This window comes from Lycorma delicatula, chromosome 9 (assembly GCF_047948215.1).
Source record: "Lycorma delicatula isolate Av1 chromosome 9, ASM4794821v1, whole genome shotgun sequence".
NCBI classification, from domain to species: Eukaryota; Metazoa; Arthropoda; class Insecta; order Hemiptera; family Fulgoridae; genus Lycorma; species Lycorma delicatula.
In genome coordinates this window covers 80,364,656-80,383,883 of record NC_134463.1, presented here as the reverse complement: position 1 = coordinate 80,383,883, position 19,228 = coordinate 80,364,656, and the positions used below count along the sequence as shown (strand labels likewise).

Below are 19,228 nucleotides of genomic sequence, written 5' to 3'. Positions count from 1 at the left end.
CTCTGGATGGTCTGGAGTTGAAATTTTTCTTCAAATTGCTGAACGACTTCATCACTATTTTCGTTTGTCTTCCACCATTATTGTAAGAGAAAAACACATTTGGTTATCAGTTTACGGTTCATGGTTAATTTACAGATCAGCACTGCTAAACATGAACAGTGAACTACTTAATCACCTTAAAAAAAAAATGAAAACAATATAAGTAGTATTACCAACCTAAAATATGAAATTTTTTAAACAACATTAGTCATATGACATAAAATACAAATATTGTCTTTTCTGGTCAAGCGATATATTAAATATTTTCAATTATTATTTCAGTAATAATTGATAATGTTATTAAGCCTGTTGATGAAAACCATTAGGGAATTACATGGGTAAAGTACACATAATCATTATTACATGTATGATTAACATTTAATCATTAATAATGATGTATATGTATCTTGAAACATTGTAAATTTTAATTTAGATAATCATATAAAAATACATTTATTGATAAATTATTATAGTAAGAATAAAAAATATCTGTTGCATTAAGAATGAATTATTTCCAATTATACGTTTAGTTTTGTTATATAACTTAAAAAATTGTTTCTTTTTTTTAATTTGTTATTCCAGCTTATTCAATTTTAGTTATAAAACTTCTGTTTCTATTAACTGTGTACTAGATGAATAAATTGGTAATTAACACTAGTAATAAACAAAAATAGTCTGCATTAAAATCAATAAGAGCAATCAGTCAACTGACAAACTATTTCGTTTTCCTTTTCAATGTATTGAATACCTTCTCTGATTTTATTAAGACTAGAAAATGTTCAATTGAATGTCATCGGAAACTTAACAGTAAAAGGAAAAAGCATATTTAAAACATATTATAATATATTTAAAATTTATTAAATTCATCATATATGATACTAATCAGATTGTTTATTATACAGAATGTTCAACATAAAAGAAGTCCCCCATCCATCTCAATAGTTTATTAAACTTATATTTTAGTTAAAATGCATATATTGGTGTGAGATGGATAATAATGTGAAAGGTATTGTACAACTGGAGCTGGAGTGAGGAGGACTGTTTGTTGCCTGCACATTTGAGTACTGCCAGTCTGGGTCATTGGCAGTCAGTATTGGCTTTTGAACAAGATTGTGTAATCGTGTATGTTGTATGTTAAAATGCAGTTAACTGTTAAAGAACATGTATTCATGATAGGAACTTATTTAGAGATGAAATTTCATGTGTTGACAAGAATTAAGGGAGAAATTTGAAGGAAGATTAGTGAAGTGTTTTATTCTGAGATTAATTAACAAATTTTTGAAACAGGTTCGGTTTTAATCCACAAACGTTCGTGACACAGGTCAGTTTTAATAACACAGGTCGCACTGGATGTTAATATGGCAGTTACAAGATCTCCTCATAAATCTTTGCAGAGACTAAGCTGGTAAAAGAACATTTCACTAGGTTCAGCCCACATTGCAGTGAGGAGAATGCTGAAATGTTATCCGTATTGAATGCAGATTTTTCATGAGCTAATTAATGCTGATTATGCTAAAAGGGTTCACTACTGTCAACGGTTCAAGAACTTCATTAGAGGCAACATTGGCATTTTAGATGAAGTTTGGTTTCACCTTGATAGGTATGTTAATAGTCAGAACTGCCAGACTTGGGGTATTGAAAATCCACATGTTTTCTTTGAATTTCCCTTACACCCACAAGAAAATAGACATCCAATTTCAAGGCAGCGAATAACAGGACCCTTGTTTTTTTTTTTTAAATTAAGGATTTACTCTCTACCAAGAAGCAGTTCATAGCCTTACTGTGAGGATGAGTGTGACTGCTGGTTGCAACAGGACAACACCATTTGCCATACAGCTGTACTACGAAGATGCTACAAAATCTTTTTGGTGAAAGATATTTCTAAAGGATTATGGCCACCAAGATCTCTTGATTTTGACTGGTCCAGACCTATTTCTGTGTGGTTATTTAAAAGAAATTGCTTATAGGAGTAATCCATCCACACACCCTACAGGAATTGGAGACAAACATTAGCAATGCAATCCAGGAAATAGACAGGGTATAGCTGACAAGAGAAGCCAGGAACATGTTCAAATGTGTTGACACGTACATAAAATTGTGAGGGTGGAAGGGCATCATTTTCAACACCTGGGTGTTATTGTGAATGTATTCCAATAAACTATTATTTATAGACTAAACTGAGTGATGGGGCCTCTTTTAAGTTGACTACTCTGTCATTATTTTGTAATTACTAATTTTTATTATTTTATTTATTTTTTTTACTTTTAGGCAAAGCTCAGACACAAAAAGCTCTTAGGGAACTTGAATCACAGTTGGCTGAATTACAAGAAGATTTAGATGCAGAGAAGAATGCAAGGGCCAAAGCTGAAAAACAGAAACGTGATTTGAATGAAGAATTAGAAGCGCTAAAGAATGAATTATTAGATTCATTAGATACAACTGCTGCCCAACAGGAATTAAGAACTAAGAGAGAGCAGGAGTTAGCTACACTAAAGAAAACGTTAGAGGAAGATACACAGCTCCATGAGGAATCATTAACTGAAATGAGACATAAGCATACTCAGGAATTAGCCGCTATTACTGAACAGTTAGAAGCATTCAAGAAGGTATCTGTTTGATCTTTATACTTGTCTTTAATATAAAATAAAATCAGTTGAGCTCTACAATCTAATAGCTGTAATTTTTTATATTATCTGTATTAGTGAAATTTACCAGATCTTTAATGATAACATTCAGAATAATTGTTATTTAATCTTCTCACCTTATATCATTAACATTTATTTTAGCTAGTTTTCTTTATTGCACTTGTTTTGTTCTTGTGCCTCTACACTTCATCAAAATTTCTATACAGCTTACATACTCAATTATCTACATTATCTTTTCTAATCTTTGTCTTTCAGGGTTTTACCCTATACAGTTCTTTTTATACAAAGATTAACTATATGGCTTTTTTATAATGAACAAACATAAATTCCCAAAAAATTGTTGTTTGTCTTTAAATAGCTTTAATTTGGACTTGATCAACTACTTACTTAAATTATTTCTATAATGCTGCATTTTAGAAGCTGTCTCAATTAGTTTTATTTTCTTATTCACATTTCCCATTGTCGTAAAATGTTGCAGCATGTACTGGTCTGAGTGACTTTAAAAAAGAAAGCCAATGTAACAGTAGGTAATGTAAAACAATGCAAACAATTACAACAAAAAAATTAACTTGTTGGCTACAGTATCAGTTACTTGCATTTTGTAAGAGCACTTTGGTCAATTCTCCCTTTGATTTCCCTTCTCTGTGGCCACTGTATTTTTCATCAGTCCCCATTTATTTTTTTTATGTCATACTGAGTAATTCGAAAGATTAAATTCCGAGATTAAAGGATTAAATTTGTACCCAACCTGGTGAACGGTACCGCACCATTTGAATATAAAATTCACATTTAGTGCTATCAGTGACTGACAGATAACATTAAAAGAGATAAAAGCTAACAATATATGGGTATCCTTTAACGCACCAATGGAGACGTAAAAACCAGACAATGGGGACTGTAATGCATGAAGATTACATGTATGTATTAAAAAAAAAAAATACTGCAGCCAACAGTTAAATATTCCTTACTTCAAAAATTCTTCAATTGTTGCTAATTAAATTTACGGGTTGTATGGGCAAGCCAAGTGAAGCATATACTTCACTTACTGAATGTGAACTTACAACTATGTTATGATCAAATGACATCACACAATCACAGTAATTTCTGCTACTAATAGTTAGTAAATTATAAGTTATTTTTATGGAATGTATCAACATCAAAAAATGTTGTTCTTTAATAAATAGTAAATTTAATATCTATTTCAAATTTATAAAGTTGTCTTAATATCTTAAGTTTTTGTGTTTTTAATTTTACTGTTTGATAGTAAAATTCATCTTCTGGTACGGTACACTAACTGATGAATAATTTTGGGTCTACTATATAAGGTTTATATTCTGTATCATAATAAAAAAAGTATAGCATATTAAAAGGGGACAGTATTCTCATTGTAGTACCGTACATAATAGAATTTGATTTTGAAAAAGAATTTCACTGGCTTATTTTATTTTTCTAATTGTTTTTTAAAATTATTAACTGTTGACATCATGTAAATTTGAGAAAGTATTTTTAAGTTTAATGCAGTTTTATATTTTGTATTATTTAAATTTTTTTTATGTTTATGTAACTATTATAATTAATGCATAAAAATTGTTAATTTTATTTTCAAACATAAAACTGATTAATTTTTTGTTACATTACTCTAATTTTATATTAGTAATATATCTATATATATTTTTTTTTATAGCAAAAAGCCGTTTTAGAAAAGGCAAAAAGCACATTGGAAGCAGAAAGTGCTGATTTGGCCACAGAGTTAAGAGCTGCTGGTGCAGCTAGGACTGAATGTGAAAGAAGACGCAAGCAGGTAATGTAAACATCAGATTAATATGTGTTAGTTAAAATAATATATGTCTTTAATGTACAGAAAGACTTTGATAACGTGACCATCTGCCTAAAATGATTACGTTTTTTGTTCTTGCTGAAAAGATTGGGAATTCCATCTTGTTTACTTTTATTAGCTAACTTTTAATTTTTATATTATATTGAATATTTCAATGTAATTGAAACATGAACTTTAAATCATGAAAATATAAGAATATTGCTATTTCAAGTTTTAAAGTCACCTGCCGTTGAAACTGATAGAAAGCTATAGTAGAAATATTAATGATTATTTCACAACACCCTATAGAGTAAAACTGGAAAACTTAATCCATAATAATTAATTTACTCCATAATTAATAAAATTTTTATGTAAAAATTAGTTAAAATGAGATTTATTTAATTTTAGGAACATGCATAAATTTATGCCATTCAGTTACTTATTTTTAAAATGGTCTTTTTTGGTCTGTAATTTATAAATGTTTGAATTAGGTTTATTTAAAACTGGAATTTTATCTTCAGTACAGAAAAACTGTACATATACATCTAGGTTCTTTTCATGGTGATTTAAATTAATAAATTTTGTTTATAATGTGTATCTGTTAATTCACAGGCTGAAACATTGGCTAGTGAAGTAAGTGGAAGATTAGCCGAGGCCGAAAGGGCAAGGTCAGAATTAGCTGAACGTATTGCTAAACTAACTGCTGAAGCAGATTCAATAACAACACAATTGGAAAAAGCTGAATTAAAAGCATCTGCTGCCATAAAATCTGCAGCTACTATGGAAACTCAGTTTACTGAAGCTCAGGTAATCTCACATTGACGTCAAGGATTTTTTCTTTAGTTTTTTATTTGTTGATGATTAAAGTAATTTAATAAATCAAAAGTTAATCCGGTTGAGAAAGATCAGTTTTTTTATCTTTTTGTAACATAAGCAAACAAAAAAAAGCTTTATAGTTATGGAAAAATATAGCTAAATATCCAATTTGGACAAAAATATATACTGCTAATAAAGTTTTGGAACAAGTTTTACACTTAACATATTTTGATTATAGTGTCATATGTTGAAGAAATAGATAGTTGGGAAGGTATATAAATTGTAGATATTTGATGTTTTGTTAATAGGGCCTCTAAATAAAGGTATGGGAGTGATACTAGACTTAATCCATGACATTCCAAGACTTGCTAATATTTTTTTTTTATTGGATGGATTTGAGATTGATGCTTAGGAAGAACAGTCAGGACTCTGAATGAAAGTTTATTAAATCTTTTAAAAGGTATATCTTGAGGGATCAAATCTGCAGTGGTATGAAGAAAGGATTTGTATTTTTATTTATGCTCTCTTTGAGAAAGCATAAAAATATGTTTTACCTTAATAAAGGTAATTTTAGTTACCTTTCAAAGGCATTTAATTAATAACTTAAGTACAAAGAAAAATGGTTGTAACACAATGAAAAACTGTGTTAAATAGTCCCAGTTAGAGGTCTACATTATCATGCAGAAGTAGAAATTGAGAAGGCCCAGAAAAGGTAATATGAAGATGTTACTTCCATGATACCTAATCCATAACTGTTTAAAAGATATGCAAAAAAAAATTACAAATAATGTTATTTTTTTGCAATTTGTTTTGTATTATTATATTTAGGAAGAATTAATTTTTTCTAAGATATCTTCATTGTCCATCATATGCATTTATATTATATTTTTATGTAAATAGTTGTAATTGTTTGACAAATCTTAATCAGTACCAGTAGTTTGGGAAAGGAAGCAGATTGTTCAAGAGTGTAAAACTTTTCTCACATGATAGATTTATCTCTGAATTAAAAAATCTCTATTGTAAATCGTTGAAACATGAATATCGAAATTAAAGCCATTAAGAAGGTTTATGGACATATAAAATCCAGAACTAAAATATTTAGAATTTTTTGTAAGCTTAGGAACAGTATAAGAAAAGAGTTTTTAAATAGAGGAATGGTTTGCACAGGAGAAGAGGTACGTATGAACAGATCAGGTGTTTCATGGATTGTGATAAACAAGGAGATAGTACTGCAGAAGTGTGATTCAATAAATAAAACATATGTGATGTGAGATGAAAGTACTTGTGGAGTTTTGTTAGGTTGTTAAAAATTTATATGGATTTTGATATTTAGTTATTAATTTTTGGTTTTTTAATCATATCATGTGTTTGTATATTTATTTGCAGGCATTATTAGAAGAAGAAACTAGACAGAAGTTAGCTTTAAGTTCTAAATTGAGACAGCTTGAGAGTGAAAAAGATGCACTACATGAACAACTGGAAGAAGAGGAGGAATTCAAGAAAAATTTGGAGAAACAAGTAAATTATATATACTTTATTTGTTGTACATTAATTTTTATTTCTGTACTGTGTGCTTTGACATTTCATGATTTCAAAGAAAAGAATTTATTTATATGCATTTCATTTCAAGTTATCTGTGTTGTTTCTTCTATCATTGATAGCTTGTTTATTTGTTATTCATTTTTGGATATTTAATTAACAACATGGTGGTCAAGTGTGACCACCATTAACATCAATGGTCACATTTCATATTATAAATTGTGCAGCATTGTAAAACGTAAATTGGTGAGCAGAATTCATAACACTTTTGTATGAGATGTATTTCTAGCAGATAAATTATTCTATATACTCTTTATTCATGCATTTTTTAAATTATGATGTCCGATTTTTTCTTTTTAATTTGTATTTTTCTTACATTTAATAGCCAAATTACAGTTTGGTATTTACCAGATTTAGGCTAATTATTTCAGTAACTGATTAAACACAAGTGATCAAAGTAATACTAACAACAGAGCATTCAGATTCCAGTAAGAATAACTAATAAAATTAAAAATAATTTTGATTATCAGTTTTGTTGGATGTTCTTTATCCTTTTTTGCTTTACCAGTTGGTTGTAGAATTTAGTTACAATAATTCAAATTATTAAGATCCTAACAAATAGATATTGGAATTTTTAACAAATGAATATTAGATACAGAATTGTAGATCATTAATTTGATAGTTCAGTAAATTCATTAGTTGTATTTAGAATGCTTTATTGTTAAAAACTTGCATCTTAAACACTAAAACTTGATAATCTATTAAAATTTAAAACTATACATCTAGTAACATGTAAAGCATTGAAATTTTTTTAAAAATAGGCTGCTTAAAAAATTATTCCTTTTTGACAAAAGAAAACTTATTCTGTAATTAGCTATTAAAATAATAGCTAATTGATTGCTACATTCTTTTTTAAGTTCGCTTTCTTTTTATTATAGTATAAAATCTATGCAGTTTGATGCCAATAGTCTATAAGCTAGTGAATTCTTGTAATGTACAATACACATTAGTGATTTTTAGAATCATTCTCATTAACGCAAGAATTTTACTATTTTATCTTCATAGGAAAGTGGTAAACTTGCTACAACAGTGTTATTTCCTACACAATTTTTAATATCATCATCGGGGTCTTCAAACTTGAAATTTTAATGAAAAAGAAAAATGATCTCATTCAATATGTATATTATATGATCTTCAATTCAAGATAGGTTACTGTATTTCCTTTTGCAAAAGGGTGCAGTTTTTCAATCCATTTTGTAGATTAGTAAAGCATAATAAACAATAAATATTAATCAAAAGTTTATAACTTTTTATACATATCATCTGGGAAGTGTAAGTAGAAATATGAATGTACAGAGTACTTAACGTGAACTGTTTGGATTTTTGATGGTTCAAATTACTGACTTTCTGTTGCGGTATTGTGTTTATGGATGCTGTATGTTTTTAATTTCATTGTGTTAATCGAGAATTGTGTTCATTTTTAAATATTTTTCTACTTTGCATGGGTTTGTTTATTATTTGGAATAGTGTGTGATTATTTGACTTTTTCATGACAATTTTCTTTTAATACAGGTTGCAGTTCTTAATTCTCAGTTAGCTGAAGCTAAAAAGAAGTATGATGAAGAATCAGAACAGGTTGCTCAGTTAGAAGAGTTTCGAAAAAAAACACTCAAGGTTTGTATTTATCAAAAGTTATTCATTTTTAGTAGTAATTAATCAATAGTAGTATTATTTTTTTAATATCTGGATCTCATTGATATTGTAACTGGTAAATTTGTTAGTATTTTTACTATTAAATTTTTCATTGCCGGAGTACTTCGTTCTGACATATCTTATCACTTCTGATGGGATGAACAGGGTTTATAATAGGTTTGATCTTTAGCATCTCTTTCAAGGAATAATAATACTTTATTCATAATCTCCTGATGGAAGCAGTTTTCAGTGTGGCTGGATAATGTGTAACATCTGAAAAACTAACTTGGTTATAAAATTATTTTTAAGCATACTGGTTATTTGACCTTTAGTTTGAATTTAAAGTTTAATTAGAAAAACTAATAAAAAATTAATATTTTTTCAGTAACCATAGGCAGAAAATAAAATAATTGAAATGTTTAATTAAGTAGATATACAAGGAGAAAATTTTCATTTGAAATAATCGCCACACATTTTCTCATTGAAGTTCATATTGAGATCATTTTACTTGTATATCAAATGTACACTTTTTTTTGTGAATTTCCTTGCTATAATTAAATTGTTAACATTTGTGGGCATATTTCACAATTTTAGGCAAACAGTTATGTGGCTTGTGATTTGCTGAAAATATCAACATATTGCGAGCCAAGTCTAGTATAGTATAACTTTTGTAATTCATATTGTAAAGTGAAAAAATTGATTCTGTACAATAAAAATCTATTTTTTATGATGCTGCTGCCACTGTGTATGTTACAAGTGGTTTAAATGAAAGGTAAAAATAGTCATTTAAATTCTAAATTTTAGGATGAGAGTACACAGAAAAAATCAGTGTAATACAGTTATTTTTTTGTTTTTATTCAGAAAAGTTTCAAAAATGATTGCCAAAATTAGTTAAAATTTTCTCTTTTTCATAATTCAACTAGTAAAATTTTTATAAAATTATATTAATTATAGAAAATAAACTTAATAATTAATATATAAATTAAATATATTACTTGTACTACCATGTACTTATCCACTACAAGTAAATATGCAGAGTATTGTTGCACAGAAGTAGTGTGAACATGTTCAAACCTATACAAAATTTATTCTTGTGATAATGGTTCATAATAGAAATAAACATATACAATTGACCTTATACTTGATTGCCACAATCATATCTATGTGAAAACATCCATGTGTAGCCACTGGATTATTTATCATAGCATTATTTGTTTATTGCAACCATTCTATCATGAAATACAGTTTAAATTCTTAAAAATGTTTAAATTATTGTTTCTTAACCAAAGGATAGGAAATTCTTTATGATGGTATATGTCAACTTATCTTCGCATTCATTTAAATTACTGCTAAGTCCTAAAATTAAGCTAAATTGGTAAAAACACTGCTGGCTCTGATATAATGTGTCCAGCTATTAGTTGTTAACATATTAAGGAAATAATCAATGATAAGCAAAGGTGATAAACGATTTGTCCCTCTTCATTGTGGCCACAAAATATATATTGTCATGAATATATTTGTGCAATATTAAATTATTAAATACAATTTTGTGTATTTAGTTTGGTTTTGCAACCAACTAAATTGCTGATAATGAATGAATTGCTTTGTTTTATATTTCATTGTAAAAGATAAAATTATAAAATCTAATCAGTATACTACTTTTCTATATTAACATTAAAAGCAATAATTTATTAATTGACTAAGTTTTCAGTTATGTAATTTGACTTTCAGCAGACATAGAAACAACAAAATGCAGTTGTTTCTGCCTCATTATATGTTTGTATAAATATTTCTGTTAAAACACAAAACTTAAAATTGTCAGCATTATAATATTTAGTAAAGCATGTTATTGACTAACTTAACAAACAAAAAACATGAAATGAGATCCTCAGGAAATAAATTGGACTGGTAAAAAAACCCTTCTGAGTAGGTCATTGGTACTCCATATTTTCCACACAAAAAACAGAATGTATGTACATTGTTCTACTACACTGTTTGTGTGGCAGATGTATCTAATTACTTTTAAAGAAAATACTGAATGGAAAAGTCAGTAAAAAAAAATTATATATTCGTATGAGTACGAGTGTCAATTGGAAATAATTAATATATACAAATAAGTGCAGTAAAATTTCAGATATCCCAACATTTCATTATCAAAAAATAAATTATATATTTAATGTAAAATATGATTGAAAACTGATGTCAATTCGTAAATATATTAATTGGTTAAAACTTAAGATATAGTACAAAATTGAGTATATGAATACATAGTATTCAAAAAAATTTGTAGTTCAGTTTGATTAATTGCATGTTAATTAAAATATTTATTTGCATTACCATCGCCTACTTATATTAAACTGAAAACTGAGCTATTCTACAGTGATTGGTTCAAAAACAAATTCATTAATCATTGGTGAAATGTAAGTATCTTGTTTATGATTATGACAATAAAATTCATGGGCAAGACTGATAATTTGTGTGAATAGTTCATAAATAATAAAAATTCAAGTGAAAGTTGTTTTATTATTTTATTTTTTATTGTAGGATATGGAAACAGTTCAAAGACAAATGGAAGAACTGCAAGCTGCAAATGATAAGTTAGATAAATCGAAGAAGAAATTACAAGCGGAACTTGAAGATTCTAATATTGAATTAGAAGCTCAAAGAGCAAAGGTTTTAGAACTTGAAAAGAAACAACGTAATTTTGATAAGGTGCTCGCTGAGGAGAAGGTACGTGTTAGTATTTTTCATTTCCATTGACTTCTAAGTTCCTGTGTTCCAGACTTATCCAGGTAAGGGCTAAATAGTCCTTTTTTCCATCTCTTTTAATCACATTATTTTTTTTCCTCTGCATTTTGATCCAGACCATATTTCTTTCTAATAATCTTTTCATTTTTTCTAAATGTTTTATTCCTTTTCCCATTACTTGTAAGTTTTTTTTATTTCAGAATAAGCTTGTATTTTTAATCTGCTTGTTGAATAAGAAAAGTATTATTAAACTTTTGCATTGCTTTGATAGGAAACACTTTATTTTTATTTTTTTCTATTTACAAGTTGATGTATAGATTTTACAGTTTGAATTGAACCTTACAGTTCAATTCAGTTTTCTGTCAGAGGCACTTATCTCATTTAAAGTTTAATTTATATACAGATATGTGTGCTCACATTTAAAAAAATAATCTTTTACGGATTTTCAATAAAGAAAACTGTTGAAAATACATTTAATATAATTGTTGAAAATGTATAATATTTAACAAACCAAATAAAGCCATTGTATGTATAAATACATTGTACTGATATCACATTGTTCTGATTGTACAGTATGCTGAAGTTTATTTTGAAAATATTAAGATTTTAAAATTTTGTGTAAAAGCTATCTTCATTAATAAATTTTAATAAAGCAGGTTTTTTTAGGTTGCTTTAAAATTTCACTTTTTAAGTAAAATAAAACATAACATTTTTTTCATAAGCATTTGATATTTTATATATTTCTATCTAGTATGTATGTATTTATCAATTTAATTTATTTTGTTAATTTATTATTCTTGGAATTAAATTTTTATTGATTGTAAATTAGAATTCAATCAGATTGTTTTTTTTTTATTGGTGAGTTTGTAATTGTGACATTTCTAAGGCATAAACTGTAATTATAGTGATAATAATCATTTCATTTGTTACAATCCATATCTATAAAAATGTTTTTAAATATTTAGGATTCTTAACTTTTATTTAATTCAGATACTGAACCAAATAATACTTAAGTTATTTATATTTAGCCATTTTAAAAACTTATGACTATATAAAAAAAACAGTGCTTGTGCTGATGCAGTTGAGCATACTGTATATGAGATTATATGCTTGCTGGAGAAAAGAAAAATATGTTTACTGTTAAATTTTATACTCTGTTAGATGTAACGTAATAAATAATAATACAATAATTTTCAGTAAATCTTATTTTCATGTACTCGCTCTTAATTTTTCTTTTATATTACTCGTTCACTGAATTTTTTATACACAAATATCAGTGTGAAATCATTTTTATTTCCTAAAGATGTAAAAATTAAGCCAGATAGGTAGTTTTGGGATGAGGATAATTTAAAGAATTATTATTTATACAAATGATTGATGAGATACATTGACAGTTAAGCCTACCTAACAAAAAATTTGATGAATGTTTTATCACCAAATAGACTAGAAAATGCACTACCATAATTATAAAAGCAGTATGTTGTATAAAAAATGTCCTTGATAAAAAAATCAGGAAGATGTTTATTGGAAAAACAGCCAATTTTAATAAAAGAAGATTTTGTGTGTTCAGTTAGAGTAAATATTTCTATCAGTAGTTGATAGAACAAGATAACTGTGTAAACACATAATAAATACAGGCATTGTTATGAATCTATACCAAAGTACTTCCTTTGTTTTTACTTATATTTAATGTAATTTTATATTATTATATAAGTATAATAATAAATATTTTGAATTAATAATTTTAGATCATTTACCAGATAATTAAAAATTTATAAAAAAAACAATGGTTCCAACATATTTATTACATTCTAAAAGTTAAAAAAGATAATAAATTTAACTTCACAAACATAACTTGAAAAATTACTTGATTGATTATAAGCAAGTTAAAATTATAAATAAATAAGTAAAAATTAGAATGAACTTAACTGTTGTATAGCAAAATGTTTCTGAGTGCTACATTGCAATGTAAGCATTCACAACTTGTTGGCATGTTCAAGGTGAAGAAAAAAATTCCCTAGACCACATCTGGAATACATAAACACAGTTTTGCGATGCATCCTGATGGACACTGATATGTAGGGTATAGTATACCAAAAAAAAAAAAATATATATATATATATATATTTATGATATTATTCTGAAAAGTGTAGTAGTGGCAGTGTACAAGTATATGAAAAGTAAGTTAATTACTTTTGAATTGAAAAAAATTTCAAGTGGGACACCTGTATAATCAAACTACTTACTCTCTTATTTCAGTTGATAATTTATTATTTTATAATTTATCTTTCTTGTTTACTTTTTACAATTTAATTTTTATGAATGTAAATATAGTTTAATTTATTTTTTTAATAAATTTTATGCATATTTACTTTTAGGCGGTATCAGAACAATTTGCTGAACAGAGAGATGCTGCTGAAAAAGAGGCAAGAGAGAAGGAGACTAGAGTATTATCGCTTACCAGGGAGTTAGATGAGATGATGGAGAAAGTTGAAGAAATGGAAAGAGCTAAACGACAATTGCAAAATGAACTTGATGAACTTGTTAATAACCAGGGCACTGCTGATAAGAATGTAAGTCAAAATATTTGTTATTGTTTAAATGTTATTAAAAATAACATTTTTAATTTTTAAACGTTTTTTTTTGCTATTTTATCATTTATTTCCAAATGTATCTATTGAAAATTAACTGTAAAAAATATGTTGTTTAAAACAAAATATATATTTATGTATATGTATATATAATTTCTTTGTATGTTTTCTAAATTGTGGGGTAAAGTTTATGATTATAATTTGAATGTTAGGCATCTAAAATAGTAATTTGACTTAAAATAGAATATATATATATATATATATATATATATATATATATATATATATATATATATTCTTCAATTTAATTTAACTCTTTAAGAACAGAGAATGCACAAGTATTTTAACTTGTGTTTATCAAAATATATGACTTAATGGAGTAAAAAGATGCCAGATTAAGTCTGTTATCATGGTGATACTTGAATATTGTTACTGTTTACAGAACTGCCTATGAACACATTAAGTGTTTTGTGAAGCATACATGTATCTAAGACAATATTATGAATATGTATGTCAGTATAAAAAAGGCAGGCTTATAAATTCAGTTCGACTCATTCCCTCTCAAACACGTTCTTTCCTCAATAACCATCTTGTGCTATTACCAGAGTAAGATTTGGCAACTCTACCTTCTTATACGTCATTCCACGCCATAGACATTTAGTATAGTAAAGCTAACAGTAAGGATATAGTTATATAAAGATGTTTTTTTAATTTTCAACAAGGTATTCTTTTTTGTATATTACCTTAACACATTTTAGTACAAAAACACTGATCAATTCGTCACAAATACATAAATATAACATTGGAACTAAATTAATTAATACTGGTTCAATGACGAAAATCAGATTGTACCTCCTGCTCTTGAAACATCAGCAATGTAGTGGAAAGTTATGTTAAAGCATTTAAGTAGTACTAAAACAATAATAGACTGTAATTTTTTTTTAATAAACTATTTGTATTTATGGTACGTAAGACAAAGCTTTATGAGGTGTAGCCACTCAAAATTGGCATTCCTGCCATATTGAAGATGGCTGCTATAACACCAAGAATACCTAGACTTAAAATTTAGAAAATAGTATTTAGTTTAAAAAAAAAAAAATTTTCTTGGTTTAAAAAAAAAACATGTAAACTATGTAATATTTATAGATGTCAAAGTTTTTAGTTTTAGAGATAGCTATTTGAAGTGTATGTTAAAAGTGTATATTATTAAGTTTTAATTTATGAAGGAATCGATATGGATGCTGTAAAATATCATTGATGTGAGTGGTGTACAGAAATTATAATTTATAATGAACTACAATTTTTTAAAGTAGTATTTTTAATTCTGACAGAACTACTTGGATACTTATTTGTAGGCAATAATGATTTCCTGTTGTGTTCATTGGTAATTCCAGTTATAGCTTATATCACAAAAGAAAAAGCTTTGTCTTGGAGAGTTATACCTTGCAAATTTTATTCTTTATTTATTTTTGTTCTTTACTGCATTTTCAGTTTCATCTTATTTGAATAATAACCTTAAGAATCTTGAGTATGTATAAGAATATATTGTCATTTAAATATTTTTTGATATTTTCTCATTGGTCAATTTTCAATGTGGCCATTTTTTTAAATTGCTCTCTGTGAAGGTAGACTTTTTTCTACAGAAATTATTTTTCTTATAAAAAATTGTTGAACATTATATTAACATTATGAGTGTATGTTGATAATTTTATAATATATGATGGAAAAAATGGTTGTGAAGAAAAAATGTTTTTATCAAAATTGCTAGTTTGTTAGGAAAGAGTGTAATAAACTTAGTGTGAAGTAGTATAGTGCTGGTTTTCATGTGTGGAGAGCTTCAAAGAGCCTACTTCTTTTTCTAAACAGAAAGTCAGATTGCCGACTGTTTTAATGAAGGCTATTTATTTCCATTATAACTGATTTTTTCATTCCATTATTAGTTGTAATTAAGAATCTGTACATTCTTAAAATAATGGTTGATTGTAAAAAAATTACTATTTTTAATAGACAGCCAATTTTTTTTAAATTGTCACTACATAGAAAATGATAATCAGAAAATTAAAACTTAATAAATAATAAGTTTTAAATATCCTTGTGTTTATGTATTTACAAATTTAATGTTATATGAAATATAAATGCCAAAACATAGTAATTAGATAAGTTAAAGTTACCACATTAATTTCCAATAATCGATTTTCGCTGTATCCCACATCTTCAGTTGGTATTGAATTCTATAACTACATTAAAGTGCATTCTTTAAATAATTTATAATTTTATTGTCAATTGCTTTCCATTTTGAAATATTGAACTTTTTTACGAACATATGTAAATTTTGCTGTTCCAGTACTGAAATGATTTAAATTTATTATATCATTCCAAACTTTACATATACGTTCATAATACAATTCAAAATTTCAAAACAGAAAACAATTTAGAATAAAATGACAAAATTACTAAAAGAATGTATTTTAATGTAGATATAGAATTCAATACCAACTGAACATGCAGGCTTCCATGAAAATTGATTATTGGAAACTAATATAAAGTTAGGTGTAAAGTAATTATAGTATAATGGTAAGTTAAACTTATCTAATTACTGTTTTGGTGGTTTATATTTAATATAATATTAAATTTTATTAACATAGTGGTCAATATGGTAATGAATTATTTGAATTTGCAAAAAAAAACTACACATATATATATGTAATAATCTAGTACAGAATATTCAGATTAGACATATCTTAACCTTCATTTTTTTATGAAACTTTCGCAGAATACTGCACCCTTGGTCATGATTGAAATAATTCCATTTGCATAATAAAAATACTAAAATAATGAAAATTCCATATTAATTTGAAATGAGTGCTGCTATCTGTTTTTATTGAACCAAAACACAAGTTAAAATACTGATGGTTTATCAAATTGAAATTTCTTTAATTTATGTTTTAAATATTTTTCTAATTTATTTAATTTTATGTCAGTAGATAGCAGCACTTGTTCAAATTAATATGCAATTTTCATTATTGTAGTATTTTCATTTTTAGATTTTTATTATGCAATAATGGAATTATTATGACTGAGAATATGGGATCCCGCAAAAGTACTTTAATGAAAAATTAAAGCAAGACTTGTCTTATCTCAATATTCTGTTCTAGGTGGTTTATTTAATCAAATTGAAATATAATTTAACACTGTAAAGGAATAATGTAAATCTAAAAAAAGTAAATTTCAGTAAAATAATATATGTATAGTCAGGATTTGCATCATTCACCCATCCTATCTAGCCAGAGGGCTCCACCCCTTGGACCCTCCACTGTGTTTGTTATTTTCATGGTTATGAGAAGAATATCTTTACAAATACCTGAAAAAGAAACTAAAATACCAAAGACAGAATATTAACTAAATACACGGCTTTTTAAAGAGAAAAAAGTTTATAACTTCATCCCATCCCCACCCCCCAAGGTGGCTAGGCCCTCGATTTGTGGCGTAAAACCTTCCCTGAGATAATAATGAATGAATCTTGAAAATTTGAAAGCAAGTGGTCGGTTGGTTTGTTCCTGTGTGGTGCTATTGCAAATAGACAGACAGAACCTGGCACAAACTTTCACGTTTATATATTAGGTAACATTAATTTTTTTTTTTTTATCACTTAAAAGAAGTTTTGGAATGTTAAAATTTACCTTACTGCAGACATAGTTGAAAAAGTTAGAAAACTTTTTATATGTAATTTCCTGGTAATTCATACAGGTATTTTGTAAATAAATTAAAACTGGAAAAAAAACCAGGAATGTACAACATTTAATAGGGTATACAATTCAGTTCTTCTTAAAGTAGATCATAAGATACAACTCTTTCATACCATAATATGAGCCTTTTCTTTTGTGATGTATAGTTAAGTTATTCAGGTTTCAAATAAATAATACAGGTTTTTCATTGTTTCTGCATTTATCGAATCTGTAATTTATCATAATTAAATTTTAATATAATTAATAAATTTTTATTATTAATTTTTTCTTTTGTAACAATTGGCCACACAATAGTTTTAAAAATCTACATTGTTTCTTGTTTATTGGTTTGATTAGTTATTACATTTTTTTCGCATAATTTATTGATTTTGATAATAATTAGTTTAGTTTATAGTTATGTAAACGATAAATAAATATGTATATATTTTTTTAAATAATGCATATTATTTGTACTCTGTACAAATGTATTAGTAATTGATTGTTTGTTTTACTAACAATTGCTTCACTGAACTGATATAGGCGCAGGTAAGACGTGTTATTTTAAAAATATTTATTTATTATTTTTTTGATAACCTTAATACAGGCAATTACTAAACGTAAATTATTATTTTTCTTAAGTAAAAAAAATGAATATTTTATTATGGTGTTAATAAAGTGGTTCCTTACTTTAAAGGATTTATATAACTATATTGTATTGCATGCGTTTTTTATTTGTTTATTATTTTAACTGTCAGGTAAACTGTACAATATTGAATAATTTTATGTGCTGAAAAATTTTTAAAACTATTGTGCTGAAATTAAGTACATTATTTTTCAATCTTAGTGAATTTAACTATTTAATATTATTGGTGTGTGTGAGTGTGTTTGATTTATTTAGGATTTTATTATGCATTTTTAAATAAAGTGTTTAGCTTATTTATTTTATGAATATTGCTTAACATAATGCAGTTTGGCCAAGTTAATTTATAATGTGAGATCAATATGCGTTTTTTGCTGTCAATAGGAATGAATGTATATTCATTGAAAATTAGTCCTACTCTTTAGTAGCAAATCCATTTGCAACACTATATATTGTTTGAAAATAATTTATAATTATTTTACTCATTTTTAAAATTACAATAAGTATTTGAATCCAGAAATAAAAGCCAGCTGTAGTCTGTGATGAATCCTAAGTCTGACCTTAATATAACAAGAATATTACTTTAACAAATTGAAGGTTAATAAAATCTAATTAATTAAACCTTTTAATTTTATTAATAAACAGTTAGACCTTCAATAAATAATAATTGAAAAAGTACGTTTCCTATGTTGTTTTTGGTAAATTTATATCAATTCTTTTTTCAAAAATGTAAAACATGCTTCAAAATCTATAAAAAGTAAAAAAAGCTCTTTATAGTAACAGTGAAAATAATTTATGTTAGTTACTTGCAAAAATAAATCTTACATAAAAAATGATTTTTCAACATACCTTATATGTAAGTTAAGATCTGTATAAACATAACTACTGGTGTTTCATACTTGGCTATCTTTTAGACTTCTTTAATTTTTTTTTTTTTTTTTTTCATTATTATGGTAAATTTTACGTAAACTAAAGCT

At 26.4% G+C, this 19,228-nt stretch overlaps 1 protein-coding gene across 3 annotated transcripts in view; it reads left to right on the top strand.

The window, feature by feature from the left end:
* zip (myosin heavy chain 10) overlaps nucleotides 1-19,228 on the top strand; it is a 253,994-nt gene that overhangs the window by 210,439 nt on the left and 24,327 nt on the right. For all 3 annotated transcript variants that reach the window (XM_075374571.1, XM_075374570.1, XM_075374569.1), the window contains 7 exons: nucleotides 2,308-2,645; nucleotides 4,369-4,485; nucleotides 5,113-5,307; nucleotides 6,703-6,834; nucleotides 8,428-8,529; nucleotides 11,092-11,277; nucleotides 13,674-13,868. In XM_075374571.1, coding sequence (XP_075230686.1) covers nucleotides 2,308-2,645; nucleotides 4,369-4,485; nucleotides 5,113-5,307; nucleotides 6,703-6,834; nucleotides 8,428-8,529; nucleotides 11,092-11,277; nucleotides 13,674-13,868 — 1,265 coding nt within the window. The remainder of the gene's footprint in view (nucleotides 1-2,307; nucleotides 2,646-4,368; nucleotides 4,486-5,112; nucleotides 5,308-6,702; nucleotides 6,835-8,427; nucleotides 8,530-11,091; nucleotides 11,278-13,673; nucleotides 13,869-19,228) is intronic.